Below are 15614 nucleotides of genomic sequence, written 5' to 3'. Positions count from 1 at the left end.
GAATGGCTATCATCAACAAATCAACAAATGACAAGTGCTAGCGAGGAGAAAAAGGAACCCTCGTGCACTGCTGGTGGGAATGCAGACTGGTGCAGCCACTGTGGAGAACAGTATGGAGTTTCCTCAAAAAACTGAAAATGGAACTCCCATTTGACCCAGTAATCCCACTTCTAGGAATATATCCCAAGAAACTAGAAACACCAATCAGAAAGGGTATATGCACCCTATGTTCATAGCAGTACAATTCACCATAGCTAAGATTTAGAAACAGCCTAAATGCCCATCAGCAGATGAGTGGGTTAGAAAACTATGGTATATCTACACAATGGAATACTACACTGCTGTGAAAAGGAAGGAATTCCTACCATTTGCAGCAGCATGGATGGACCTGGAGAGCATTATGCTAAGTGAAATAAGCCAGGCAGAGAAAGATAAATATCACATGATCTCACTCATTTGTGGAATGTAATGAACAACATACACTGATGAACAAAAACAGATCCAGAGACAGAGAAGCATCGATCAGACCGTCAAACCTCAGAGAAAGGTAGGGGAGGGTGGGGTTAGGGGAAGAGATCAACCAAAGGACTTATATGCATGCATATAAGCCTACCCAATGGACACAGCCACCGGGGGGGGTGAGGGCATGAGTGAGGGGGTTGGGAGGGTAATGGGGGGATAAGGACACATATGTAATACCTTAATCAATAAAGAAATTTTTAAAAAGAGCTAGTTTGCAGAAAAATAGTGGTGGTGAGAATCCATTAGGGAGAGAGGAGGAGAAAAGAAGGAAAGAGTAAGAAAGAGGGAAAGAAAGCATGAGAGAGCTCTCGCACTAGCTCTGTTCATTGGCTTTCTAGTTCCCAGTTTTAATACAAGGTGACCCCCAAAAATGTATACACACAATGCCTGTAGAATCTATTACATTTTAAAAATGAAATGTATTTTAATAAACACTGCCTTTTATAGTTATTCCTAGTGTGTATACATTTTTGGGACACCCTGTATTTATTGAAACTTAATTTTCCTTTTTTTTTTTCTTTGTCAAGTAGGGGTGATGGTGAGATGACATTTAACAGAAGGAGGATTTTATGTTCACTTTTGTTTAAGGGTCCCCGAAGAGATCGCTGCTGGAACCTCTCTTTCCTCCACTGTACTAGATGGTGATCACAATTTTAACATCCTATGGATATAAAATATCTAAGGACCTTAACCAAAACATCCTCACATAGACTTTCATCTCATTCTGAAGGAGCAAAAGTATGCATTGGGTAAAGATCTTATTGCCTAAGATCTGGAACTTAAATTTGCAGTAATTTCTAATACTTGAGCACATGCACTTTTCTTCCTGATTCCGCAATAAGGGACAGGAAGTGAAAAGGGGAACATTCTTCGTGCTCAAGTTAAGTCAGAGACTCATTTAAGATAGACATTAGAGGTGAATAAATGTGGGAAAGGAAAATGATCACCAAATTTGAACCTGAACTGATCTGCACTTAATATCCTACCAAGATGTGAAAATACTGTCCTCAGAGAATTAAACCAACAACTCACCTTTTCTATTACATAAGCAATATATGTGTATTATCATAAATTTGGCCCAAGTACAAATAATGTTAATATTTAGTGCATATATATATACATATATATATTTAATATCTTCAAACAACCCCTATACCAATTTTTCAGAAGGGATCTGATTGTTTATATGACAATGCTTATGTCCTCAAGTAGGCTATAAACTCCATGAGGAGAACCCCTTTAGCATAACTCTACTGTCCCCCCACTACTTCGGTGACTTTCTTTGGAATATGGGAAAGGTTATAAATGCTTCCTTCACTAGCATGCAAGCATTCATTCATACATTCATTTAACAAACATTTTCTTGAGCACCTAGTATGGAATTGAGCAAGGTCTGGGGAATTCAAAGGTACATGCCCTTTAGACAGTTTCTTTCTCAAGAAATTCACAAGTCTGATACACAAATAATTATTTCTTTAAGCACTTGTGCAATTTTAGCGGGATACGTAGAAGTACTAAGAAAGCACAGAAGAGAAAGCAAAGAGAGTGGGGCGGTTGCTGGGGAAAGTTTCCTGAGGGAGGTGACACTAGCCAGACCAAGCGTGGGCAGAGGATGGGGGATAAGGGAAGGAGTGAGGAATACGAATTTCAGGGCCCCTTCCTGTGTCAGCAGCAATTCCTGTTCCCTCAAACAAACTGAAGTTCAACGTTAGAGTAGGGATCCCTCCCGCACTTTGAACTTGGAAAGTGAGAACTAAAGGCAAAAAGACGGGGCTAGGGAGCCTGGACTCCCTCCCAGCAGCTAGAGAGCGCCACGGACTCCTAGGCGGGGCGGGGCCAGCAGTGCGTGCGCCCCAGCGGCTGGGCCGGGCCCGCCCCCAGGGGCTGGCGCAGGCGTAAGGCTCTGATTGGTTGCATGCCGGCATCGGCCCTCCTGTGATAGGCGGCGCAGGGCTGCTCGCCGGGCTTTGATTGGCTCGCGGGGCGCAGAGCGGACATAGCCCGTGGCGGGTCGTCGGGGAGACTGAGAGGGAAAGGGAGTAGGGGTGTTAGGCCTCGCGGGCTGACTGGGCTGCGGGCTGCCGGGCCGTTCCGTGAGGCGGGGACCGGAGAGCTGCGGGGACCGGGCGCGCGGGCTTCACGCCACGCTCCCGGGAGGCGCCTGAGCGAGCGGGCCGGCAGGCAGGCGCGGCCGGGAGTCCCACCGCCGGGACCATGGGCTGCTTCTTCTCCAAGAGGCGCAATTCTGAGAAACAGTCTCAGCCCAAGGGCGAGGAGGAGCCGCCGAAGCAGTACAGCTGGGACCAGCGCGAGAAGGTAACCCGGGTCCCGCGGCCCCTGCTCGCCGGAACCCCCCCCTCCCCGCCCCCAGCCGCCCCGCAAGGGTCCCTGGTGTCCCGGGAGGGCTGAGGGGAGCGACCGAACAGCTGGCTGTCTCTCTCTCTCCCTCCTCCTCCCCCCGCCCTCCCTGAGGTATTTGAAGTCGGGGTGAATGACTTTTGGGGGGGGAATCCAAGAAATCAGCGCTGGAGAGGGCGCTACGGAGGGACCGCGCGGCGCTGAGGGGGCTGAGCCGTTGACCAGGTAGATGCCCAAGTGAACTCCCCGGAGGCTCGCCCTCCGCTCCTCACCGTCGCGGGTCCCAGGATGGACTCCTGAGGAGGAAGGGGAGCCGGCCGTGCCCCGGTGCCCCGATCTGCTCACTTCTCGCTGAGGAGGAAGGGGAGCCGGCCGTGCCCCGAGGCTCCAATCTGCTCACTTCTCGGGCAGCAGCGCCAAGCGAGTGGGGCTGGGTCCGGTCCTCGAGTTACACACGGGACTGATTCTCATCTGTTTCGCTGCGTGTGTGCTTGCTGGGGCCGTTTTCTCTTTTGTCTGCCCGGCCAGCGCATCCCTCCGGTACCTCTTGGTCTGTTTCACGGCGGAATTTTCTCACGCCGGCGGACCGTTCATCGTCCGGCTTCCCGCCCCCTTCGGTTACCCCGAAAGGAGTCATGAAAACCGCCTCCGTCTTGGGGGATGTGTGTTAAGACTGTGTAACTAGCATGAACCAGGCAGAATTGACTATTGCTTGAAATGAATGAAAACGTTCCCCCTTTTGATTTTAATAGAAGAGCCAGACATTTTTTTTAAAAAAAAAAACTTGGAAAATGTCCACTCTTGCACAAAACACACTTAGTCATAAATTTCATAATGCTTCCTCTTTCTACCTAGTTCTCCATTTGTGTTTAGTAAAAATACTTTAATAGATTTATCCATTTTTTTCCCTTCCAAACAAAATGAGAGATTTTTTTTAAAAATGGGTGTTATGAAGGTAACTTCTCCCTTGGTAATGGAACGTATCTTGATCCGCAAATGCTTTAGAGGCAATTTCTTGTTGATGTTTTGATTTCGTAGACGTGCCTGTGTGATTTCCAATCCCCAGAAGAATTTATTCATGTGAACTCGGTTCTCCGAGTGCCAGATTTAAGAAAGTGGATGCTTTTGCAGACTGCTCAGCCCTGTATTTCTGTTCCTGCCTTTCAGATTGTTCCTGGGTTTCATGGTGTATTGATTCTCTCTTATCCTTAATTATAGCAGCATTTTATAATACAGGAATGGAAGGTGATGTGCGTCCTGTCGTACAAGAAGATGGTACCAATGGTTTAAAATGATTGGTGGGCATTTTTAAAGACTCATTTCCTCAGCCTTAGTATTTCTAACAATGCTGTTGAAACTTCAGCTGTCTACCACAGAGAAGGCTGTGTATTTGCTTTTATTGTAGCTTTTTGTTTTGAAATCATAGGCCAAAACTAAACTAAAGTGCTTTTGTTTTTTGTTTGGAATCCTCTCGGTTGCCCTTTGAGTCATTACTTCATAATAAATTGTTTTACAATTAAACTTCATTAACATGATGTTCAGGTTACTTGGAATCTCACTTTTTAGTTAATCTTGCTCCTTTCAGATAAATGGGTGTGTCCTGTGGGTTTTTTTTTTTCTTTTGCTCTTTGACTAAGTAAACTCATTGAAAATAGAAGAGGGGATGCCAACATCTAAGCTTTCCCCCCCAGTTGTGGACATTGTTTTGAGTTTACAGGGGACATTCTTTGGACCACTACTAGGTACTTTAGTTGTAGAGATGTAAGAGATGTTACTCGGTATGTAAAATAAGCTCATGCTTCTGGGTACGTTTATAGTAAAAGTTAAAATCTTGATCAACTCAACTAATCACAATTTTTTAAAATGTGCATTAGATTCTGAAACCCAGCCCAGTTTTAAAATCTTTTGGACTATTAGAGAAAGACAATTACTAGCTTACATTTCAAGATAATGGAGACACCACCATTTTTCATCATTTATAATAGCCTGCTACATTTTATATGATTTAAAGATTTTTTTCTAGTTTCTTACCACTCATGAGGCCGATTTGGGCTCGTGTGCAAATGTTCTATATTAGTCTAATGCTTTTACTGAGGTTAACATTGTTTTTCTTGCTCTCAGAAGATTTTAACTGTACCTTAAAAGCAATAGAATGCAAATACAGAACATAAAAGAGATGTTGCATGAATATTAACAGAATTGTTTGTATAATGTGATCGTGGAGTATAGCATATGCAGTTTTAAAATTATATCAGACAGTTACTATTCAGCTGGCAAGACTTTAGGTGTAAAAACAAAATGTGGTGCCTGAAAAGTTTCCTCACAACTTGGAAAAAGCATGTTTAACATTTTCCTTACGTTGTGTAATCAGAGTATCTTTATTGGGAGGCACCCTCTGGGTTTCGGGTTTTGAGTTGTGTAATTGGGCCAGTCTTAGGGGACTGGAGCTAGGAGAAATGGTCTCAATTAGAAAGAATGTTTGTGGACTAAGTGTTGTCATGGTGACACTGTAATCAAGAGTGTAAGAAGTTCATTTTCTATTGCTGCTGACTTCGGGGAAAAAACTGTACAGTTACTACATTGACATAGTGAGAAATATTTTTGGATTGTAAGATGTGTTTAAATCTTTTGGAAAGAGATGCTTTTATCCTTGTTATCTGTATGCTGCCTCCCATAGCGATGCAAATTATTCAATATGTATATGTACTCAAATACCAAGGAAGAATCAAAATTAGAAGAATTACCCCTGCCCTTGAAGAGCTGACTAGCTTTTTTGAGTTGAAATCTTTTAGTACAACCAGAGGGAAGAGGAGTGGAGTGATACAGAAAAGTAGTCTTCATTTTCCAGTTAGTCATACCAATACTCCTCCTAGATCAGGGGTGGGCAAACTTTTTGACTCGAGGGCCACCATGGGTTCTTAAACTGGACCGGAGGGCCGGAACAAAAGCATGGATGGAGTGTTTGTGTGAACTAATATAAATTCAAAGTAAACATCATTACATAAAAGGGTACGGTCTTTTTTTTTTATTTCAATAGTTTTATTCATTTCAAACATTTTAACAAGAAGAATGTAAACACTAATTATTATAATTTGAAACTTCAAAAAATGGAGGAATCAGAGCACAATAACATACCTTATATTGAAGATGGCAAAGGCAAAATAAAATTGCCTAACAAAGGAAAGGTACAAAAGCCTTTCAAATTAAACTTAAATATAATAAAATAATTTAAAACTAAAACAAATAGAAAAGAACAAAATGTGTAAACAGTAAATTAAACATTTTCTTTAGTGCAACTTCCAAATGATGCCCGGGACGTAGATGTAGATGGCCATGTAGACTGGGTTGAAAGGTTTTTGGTCTTTAAAACATCAACTTCAGTGGGAACAGTGTTGTTGGTCTCCTTTTTAGCTAATGCTCTGATACTGTGCTCTCCAGGGGCGTGTCTCCCTACATCACCACGATAACGTGTCTCCGCATTCCCAGGGTGATGTCGGGGGACGAGTCCGCGGGCATTACAAGGAGCCTCTGGAAGATGGAGAGGTTGTTCCTTCTACTGAATGGGGATATAAATCCGCCCACTCAGAAGAAGGAGCTGTGGCCGTGTTTCCCGATGTTGCCATGTTAACACTGCTGCTGGTAAAGGGGCGGAGGGGAGAGCAAGAGAACCCTCTGCTCTTTCGGCTCCGCAGGCCGGATAGAACAGCCGAACGGGCCGGATCCGGCCCCCGGGCCGTAGTTTGACCACGGCTGTTCTAGATGATAGAAATGATGGCATAAGTATGAAAATTGTGATTTTGAGTATGGACAGCACATCTGGTATCCATTACATCTGTCTCATATTCTATAGGAACTAGAGGCCCAGTGCATGAAATTAGTGCACTCAGGGTCCGGGGGGGGGGGGGCAGTCCCTCATCCTGGCCTGCACCCTCTTGCAGTCCAGGAGCCCCCAAGGGATGTCCAACTGACGGTTTAGGCCCGCTCCCCAGCTCAGGGCTTCTGGCTGAGCTGCACTCCCCCTGTGGGAGCACACTGACCACCAGGGGGCAGCTCCTGCATTGAGCTTCTGCCCCCTGGTGGTCAGTGCACATCATAGTGACCGGTGGTTCCGCCGTTCAGTCGATTTGCATATTGGCCTTTTATTATATAGGATAGGATAATACTAAACAAAAGCCTTATACCAGAGATTCAAGTAACTGCATTTTTTTATTCAGTGTCTGTTATGGAACTTTGGATAAAGCAGCCAATTTGTGCATTTCCTGTTCCTTGGCTATCACATGGGACAGTGCTAAAGATTTCTCTACTATTTAATAAAGGCCTGTTCTTAGGAAGAGGGATTAGACCAGGGGTGGGCAAACTTTTTGACTCGAGGGCCACAATGGGTTCTTAAACTGGACCGGAGGGCCGGAACAAAAGCATGGATGGAGTGTTTGTGTGAACTAATATAAATTCAAAGTAAAGGAGCGGAAGGGAGAACAAGAGAACCCTCCGCTCTTTCGGCTCCGCGGGCCGGATAGAACAGCTGAACGGGCCGGATCCGGCCCGCAGGCCGAAGTTTGCCCACGGCTGGATTAGACAGTAATGGTTACCCCTGAGGATAGAAATAGACCAGAGGTGGGGAAGGACAGAATTGGTCTTAACATAAGGCAGTTCATAATTCCCTGAGTTGTTCATCAGTGGAAGTGTGGCTTTTTGAGGAACTGACCTCAATGTTAGTGAAACATTCAGATCAGAAAGAAGTGACTGCATTGAGTGGGGGGCTAGATGCTGTTTTTAGCCTTTTAAGTATTCTGGTTATCCATTGCTGTGTACCAAACCACTCGAAACTTAATGGCTTAGAATAATGGCAAGTACTTATTTTTTCACAACTCTGCAATTTGTGTAGGACTTATTAGGGTTGGCTCTCTGCTCTATGTGGCATCAGCTGGGGCAGCTTGACTAGGGACTGGGAGATCTGCTTTCAATATGGCTTAATCACAGAGCTGGCTAGCAAGTTGATGCTGGCTTTCAGCTGGGAGCTCAGCTGGGGCTGAGGGCGAGGGGCCTCCTCAGGTACCCCAGGCTTCCGCACAGCTTGATGGCTGGGCTTCAGGGGCAAGTGTCCTAAAGAGAAACTGGTAGAAGCTGCATGGCTTTTTCTACCTGGCCTCTTAAGTGAAGCTATTTCTACCATAAATGGCCACCCACATCCAAGGGGAGAAGACCTCTTGATGGGAGGAGTGTCAGAGAATTTGTTAATTACTTTAAATCCTTTACATAAAGTTGTGTGTTTTTTTAAAGGAAATAAATAGTTCTTTGTTTATTCATTTTAAAATAGCTTTATTGAGAGATATGTAACTCATATACCATACATTGCACTCATTTAAAGTGTATTAAAATTCATTATTTTAATAAGTTCACAGGGTTATGTTAGCATCACTATGATGTAATTTTAGAACATTTTTATCCCTCACAAAAGAAACCCATACCCACTCCCCTTCTCTCCAGCCTCTGTAAACCACACTTTTACTTTTTATCTCTGTAGCTTTGCCTGCTTTGAACATTTATAAATGGAATAATACAATATGTGGTATTTTGATACTGGCTTCTTTCAATTAGCATGTTTTTGAGATCATCATATTGTAGCATGTATCAGTACTTTATTCCTTTTTATTGCTGAATAGCATTCTATAGAATAGATATTTTATGCATTTATCCATTGATCAGTTGATAGGCATTCAGGTTGTTTCTACCTTTTTATTTTATTATTTTGTTGTTGTTGTTAATCCTCATCCAAGGATGTTTTTTCCATTGATTTTCAGAAAGAGTGGAAGGGAGGGAGGGAGAGAGAGGAAGAGAGAAACATCAATGTGAGAGAGACACATCAATAGGTTGCCTCCCCAACATGCCCCAACTGGGGTTGGGGATGGAATCTGAAGCTCAGGTAGGTGCCCTTGACTGGAAATCAAACCCATGGCCTTTCGGTGCACAGGACAACGCTCAATCAACTGAGCCACTCCAGCTAGGCCAAACTGTTTTTCAAAGTGTCGGTATGATTTTATATTTCCACCAGCAGCATTATGATTTCTTCACTCATATAAAATTTTGATAAAGGGGAAAAGCACAGGGAGTAGAAAGTGTGTGGAACTTGTATTCTGCACTGCACTTCACCTTACTGATAAAGCAATTTAGCTTTTCTAGCCCCCATTTTCCTAAGATTCCTTTCAGTTCTCTAATTCTTTGAGCATCTCATGAGGGGAGGTAAGCATTGCTAGAAGCATTCAGGCAAATCTGGTGAACAAAGGGAATGTGATAAGATATAAAATTAAATTAAGGTTAGATTAGTTGATAGTGGAGAATCCTTTTCAATTCTAAAATTTTATAATTCTATTTTGTGTTTAGTAACATGTGAGCTAATCTACACTAATAAAAGAGTAACATGCTAATTGACTGTACCTTCATGACACCCACCAGCCAATCAGGACTGAGTATGCAAATTAACCCAACAAAGATAGCCATTAATTTGCACACACAGGCGCCGAGTGGCTGGGGGCTGGGCAGGACGCAGGCGTTCCGCACCACCCCCAGCTGCTCCGGGCCTCTGGGCAGTGTGGAAAGGCACAAAGGCAGCTCTGGGCTGGAGCGAAAAGGTGGCTCCAGCCAGAGCGAAGGCAGTGCTGGCAGCCAGGGTAAGGAAGGACCATTCTTGCACGAATCTTCATGCATCGGGCCGCTAGTCTACACTAATAAAAGAGAAACATGCAAATTAACCATCACTCTGCTACGCCCACCAGCCAATCAGAGCGAGTATGCAAATTAACCCAACAAAGATGGAGGTTAATTTGCATACGTAAATGGGGAGTGAAGACTAAAGACAGCATAGAAGGAAGAGGGAGGGAAAGCGAGGCGGTGGCAGGGGGCAGATTGGAGAGGGTGCAGGCTGGGCTGAGGGGACCCTCCCATGCATGAGTCTCATGCACCGGGCCTCTAGTATCATATAAATGGAATCATATAATATACTAGAGGCCTGATGCACAAAATTTGTGCAAGGGGTTCGGCCACTGCAGAGGCCCCCACTGCCTCGGCCCCTGTCCGCTGTGCCGGCCGGGGGCCTCTGCCTCGGCCCTTGCTGCCATGGCTTCGTCCAGAAGGTCATCTGGAAGGACGTCCAGTCTAATTAGCATATTATGCTTTTATTATTATAGATACCCTTTTGAGTCTGGCTTCTTTCACTTAGCATGATAGTTTAAGATTCATGCATGTATCAGGAGTTCCTTTTTTATATCTGAGTAGTATTTCACTGTATGGATGGTACCATGTTTATTTATCCATTCACCAATTGAAGGACATTTGGGTTGTTTCCAATTTTAGTACCTATAAATAAAGCTACCATAAACCTTTGCATACAGGTTTTTGAAAGAACATAGTTTTCATTTCACTTGGGTGAATACCTAGAAGTGGGATTGATTGCTGAGTCATATGGAAATTGTATATTAAACTTTTATTAGAAACTGCCAAACTAGTTTCCGAAGTGGCTGTGCCATTTTGCATTCCCATCAGCAATGTATGAGAGATCCAGTTGCTCTTCCTCATTTGCACTTGGTATGTTCTGTTTTTAAAAAACTTTTAGCCATTCTAATAGGAATCTAGTTTAATTTGCCTTTGTGGTTTAATTTGCATTTCCCAATGACTAGTGATTTTGAGCATTTTTCCATGTACTTGTTTGCCATCCATATATTTCCTTTGGTGAAGTGTTTATTAAAATCTTTACCATTTTTACTGGGTTTTTTGTTCTCTTTTTGTTGAGTTTTGAGATTTTTTTTTAATATATCCTAGATACAAGTCCCTTGTCATATAAAAATTTGCAAAAATTTTCCCAGTTAGTGATTTGTCTTAACAGTGTCTTTTGAAGAACATAAGTTTTCAATTTGATAAAAGTCCAATTATAAATTTTTTCCTTTCTGGATTGTGTTTTTGGTTTCACATCTAGGAAATCTTTACCTAAGATTACAAAAAAATTTTCGCCTCTGTTTTCTGCTAGAAATTTTACAGTTTTTGGTTTTATGTGTAGGTCCTATGATCCATTCTGAGTTAATTATTATATATGGTGCAAGGTATGGAAGATACTTTTTAATTTTTACAGATAGCTGTCCAGTTGTTCCAGCACCAATTGTTAAAAAGGCTATTCTTTCTCTGTTGAATTGCCTTTGCACCTTTGTCAATAAATATGTAAGTCTATTTTTGAACTCTCTATTCTGTGCCATTGATTTATATACCTAGTAAATACTGGTTTCTGTTTGAATATGGTTGTGTACTTAGGAGCCGGACTGCCTAGGTCTAAGACTGAGCTCAAGCATTTACCCCATGACCTTGGGCAAGTTATTTAGCCTCTGGAGGCCTCAATTTTATCATCTATAAAACAGAGATAATTATAGTACACAACCCTCATAGGGATTTTTATGAGGATTGAGTGAATAATTATAAAGCACTCAGAATGGTGGCTGGAACCTATATAGTGTTTCTTATACTCCTGGGTCTTATTTTGAACTTCTATCCTGACTGGATTTCCATTGAAGTTAACAAATTCCATTATTTTATCTCATATCATCATTATGGAAGTTTGACTGTGAGATGAATTTCAATGAAAATTTTATATCACCACTCAGTAAAAGATTAAAATGTTCACTTTTGTCTTCTGTTAGGGAAATAATGTTTAACTTAGTTTAGTAGCTGTATCAGGTGAATTCCAACTCCTGAAACATTTCTCTGATTTTGAAAGTATATTCATCACCTTTTACAGATCATAGTAAGAAATACAGCCTAAACTAACCTACTTCATAAGTGGCTCTTGTGAAAAGGTAGTTTAAAACATGGACTTTCCATGTTTGTGATTTTAGGCACTTTATTTGAGAACTAGTAACTTTTGCAACATTATGCTACTAAGCTTAAGGTTGTTTATTACTTTTATTTTAAAGAACTTTGAATAATTGTTCAAAAAGTACAGCAATGTAAGTGCTAAATTTCTTCTTCATAGACCATATTGAGAGTCCAGATAATTTTATACTATAGAATTCTTTAGCTATAGGATTAATTTCTCTCCATGAACAAGGAGAACTGAGGTGTCCAAAGAAAATTCTTAGAAGAATAGTAAATTACATTAAACTCCTCAGCATTAGACTGAATGTTTTATGGTCTGAATGTTTCTCCCCCCACCCTCCCAATTCATATGTAGAAATCCTAACTCCCAGGGTGACTGCATTTGGAGATGAGGAAGTAATTAAGGTTAAATGAGGTCCTAAGGGTGGGGTCCTGATCTGATAGGATTAGTGTCCTTATAAGAAGAGACATTAGAGAACTTGCCCTGTACCCACCAAGGAAAGGCCATGTGAGGATATAGGAGGAAGGCAGTCATCTTCAAGCCAGGAAGAAAGCCCTTACCAGAAACCAACCCTGATGGTACCTTGATCTTGGACTTCCCAGCCCCAAAAAATGTGGGAAATAAATTTTTGTTATCTGAGTTACCTAGTCTGTGTTATTTTGCTATGGCAGCCACACTTAGTCGGCTTGGGATTCTAAAACAAAATACCATAGATTGGGTGGCTTAAACAACAGAAAATTTTTTCAAAGTTCTAGAGGTTGGGAAGTCTAAGATCAAGATGCCAGTAGATCAAGTGTCTGGTGTCAAAGATTAATACATCCTCATGCTACAGACCAGTGTTCCTTCTAATACATTAGGTAAAACTGGACAAGTACCATATTTATTGTGCAATATTGAGTAAATAACTTTAAGATAGTTTGCTAATGATTACAGTGATTAAATTATTGGATTTTTAATACTGTATCTATGGGAGCCCGTTTTTGGTGCATGACTAGTTTTGCATAAAATTTATATACCCACAAAGAGGTAAGACAGTGCAAGTAGATTCAAAAGTAATTTGGAAAAATGGCCTTTTAGTGACTATATTTTGATAGGCCAGTTAAACTTTTAAGAAGTAATCTGACTGATTCCAGGCATACTGTTTATAAAATTATGTGAGCTTTAGATTAGAGTATCTAACAGTAGAAATGGTGGCATTTGAAAAATTACATTGTAGGAATCCTATATAATAAAAAGGTAATATGTAAATTGACCCTAACGGCAGAACGACCACTGAACCAGTCACTATGAGGTGCACTGACCACCTCTTGGTCCCTTTCCCCAGCCGGCAGGCTCTGATCGCCTGATGGCCACCCATGGTGGGGTGGGGCCGGCGAGCAGGCAGGCACAGCCGACCTCTTGGTTCCTTACCCCGGCTGTCAGGCACCGATCACCCAATGGTGAACAGGGAACCGGGGGTGGGTGGCAGTGGGGGCGGGGCCAGCTTCGGGCAGCTGGGGAAGATGGCCCTGATCGCAGGCCAGGCCTAGGCAACGTACCCGCGCACGAATTTCACACGCTGGGCCTCTAGTAACTCAAATGTTTGACTCAAACCTGTACCTTCAGGTTCTTCCATTTTCTGGAGTATATTGCAGAAATCAATCAGGTTTTAGAAACGAAGACCCATTCATCAATTTATGGAAGGATAGAGAAATATATTTCAATTTGGGTGTACTTGCAATTTCAGAAATTTTTGAAGAAGCAGAAGTTTTAAAAGTAAAGCATCAGAAAAAGAAAAAGGGTCAGGCTGGCCGGTGTGGCTCAGTGTTTGAAGTCAACTCATGGTCAGGGCACATGCCTGGGTTTTGGGCTCGATCCCCAGTAGGGGGCATGAAGGAGGCAGCTGATCAGTGATTCTCTCTCATCATTGATGTTTCTATCCCTCTCTCCCTCTCTGAAATCAATTTTTAAAAAAATATATTAAAGAAAAAGGTCAGAGCTGAAATATTCCTTAATATTATCCAGTATTCTGTGTGTGTGAGAATTTCTTCAGTTGTTTCAAAAGTGTTTTTACAGTTGGTATGTTGAAACAGGATCCAAATACTGCCCACACATTGGTTGATATGTCCCTTGAGTCTTCCTTTATCTATGTTTCCTCCTGTTTTTCCCTCATGCCTTTCGAAAAAAAATTGTTCTATTCATTTTTCTAACTATGCTACAGTCAGTGAGAGTAGGAAGTATTATTTCAGCACTAAGAATTGTGCCTGGCACCCAATAGACAATTAATAGCCTATATAATAAAAGGCTAATATGCAAATCGACCGAACTGCAGAACGACCGGTCACTATGACACACACTGACCAATAGAGATGATGCACACTGAACACCAGAGGGCAGACGCTCAATGTAGGAGCTGCCCCCTGGTGGTCGGTGTGCTCCCACAGGGGGTGTACTGCTCAGCCAGAAGCCCTGAGCCAGGCTCATGGCTGGTAAGTGCAGCTGCAGTGGCAGGAGCCTCTCATGCCTCCACGGCAGCACCAAGGAAGTCCGACTGCCAGCTTAGCCTGCTCCCCGCATCAGACATCCCCTGAGGGCTCCAGAACTGTGAGAGGGCACAGGCCGGGCTGAGGGACTCCCCTCCCCGCCCCCAGTGCATGAATTTCATGCACCGGGCCTCTAGTTTATTGAATAATGTTAATAATACTCAAGGTCTGTGTTTTGTCCCCGCAGGTTGATCCAAAAGACTACATGTTCAGTGGACTGAAGAATGAAACAGTGGGTCGCTTACCTGGGAAGGTGGCAGGACAACAGTTTCTCATTCAAGACTGTGAGAGCTGTAACATCTATATTTTTGATCACTCTGCTACAATTACTATTGATGACTGTACTAACTGCATCATTTTTCTGGGACCTGTGAAAGGCAGTGTGTTTTTCCGCAATTGCAGAGATTGCAAGTGCGCACTAGCCTGCCAACAGTTTCGTGTGCGGGACTGTAGAAAGCTGGAAGTCTTTTTGTGCTGTGCCACTCAACCCATTATTGAGTCTTCCACAAATATCAAGTTCGGCTGTTTTCAATGGTACTACCCTGAATTAGCTTTCCAGTTCAAAGATGCAGGGCTAAGTATCTTCAATAATAACTGGAGTAATATCCATGACTTTACACCTGTGTCTGGAGAACTCAACTGGAGCCTTCTTCCAGAAAATGCTGTTATTCACAACTACGTTCCTCTACCTACTACCAATGAGCTCCAAGCTGTCCGCATTTCCGCAGAAGCCAATAGAAGTATCGTTCCTGTAACCCAGGGTCAGAGACAGAAGAACAGTGATGAATCATGCCTAGTGGTATTATTTGCTGGTGATTATACTATCGCAAATGCCATGAAACTAATTGATGAGGTAAGGAGAGAGAGAAGAGAGATGAACGTACACCTGGTTAGCAACACACCACTTTCCAGAGAACTTTCATTCTTTTCAACTTGGCTATTAGAAATACAGATAATCACCGAAACCGGTTTGGCTCAGTGGATAGAGCATCGGCCTGTGGACTGAAGGGTCCCGGGTTCGATTCCGGTCAAGGGCATGTACCTTGGTTGCGGGCACATCCCCAGTGGGAGGTGTGCAGGAGGCAGCTGATCAATGTTTCTCTCTCATCGATGTTTCTAGCTCTCTATCCCTCTCCCTTTCTCTCTGTAAAATATCAATAAAATATATTTTTAAAAAAAAGAAATACAGCCAAAACCGGTTTGGCTCAGTGGATAGAGCGTCAGCCTGCGGACTGAAAGGTCCCAGGTTCGATTCCGGTCAAGGGCACGTGACTTGGTTGCGGGCACATCCCCGGTGGGAGGTGTGCAGGAGGCAGCTGATCGATGTTTCTCTCTCATCGATGTTTCTAACTCTC

At 42.9% G+C, this 15614-nt stretch overlaps 1 protein-coding gene across 2 annotated transcripts in view; it reads left to right on the top strand.

The window, feature by feature from the left end:
• The first annotated feature begins 2527 nt into the window (after positions 1–2527).
• The window catches only part of RP2 (RP2 activator of ARL3 GTPase), a 38157-nt gene continuing 25070 nt past the window's right edge, over positions 2528–15614 (top strand). The window contains exons 1-2 of one of the 2 annotated variants that reach the window (XM_080652581.1): positions 2528–2838; positions 14447–15112. In XM_080652581.1, the coding sequence (XP_080508707.1) occupies positions 2737–2838; positions 14447–15112 (768 nt within the window). In that variant the 5' untranslated portion in view covers positions 2528–2736. The remainder of the gene's footprint in view (positions 2839–14446; positions 15113–15614) is intronic. The other variant, XM_080652582.1, reaches the window with a different exon arrangement.

Source organism: Plecotus auritus (assembly GCF_963455305.1).
Source record: "Plecotus auritus genome assembly, chromosome: X".
Taxonomy (NCBI): domain Eukaryota; kingdom Metazoa; phylum Chordata; class Mammalia; order Chiroptera; family Vespertilionidae; genus Plecotus; species Plecotus auritus.
The sequence above is the reverse complement of the archived record's forward strand: the minus strand, read 5'-3'. Positions and strand labels throughout refer to the sequence as shown.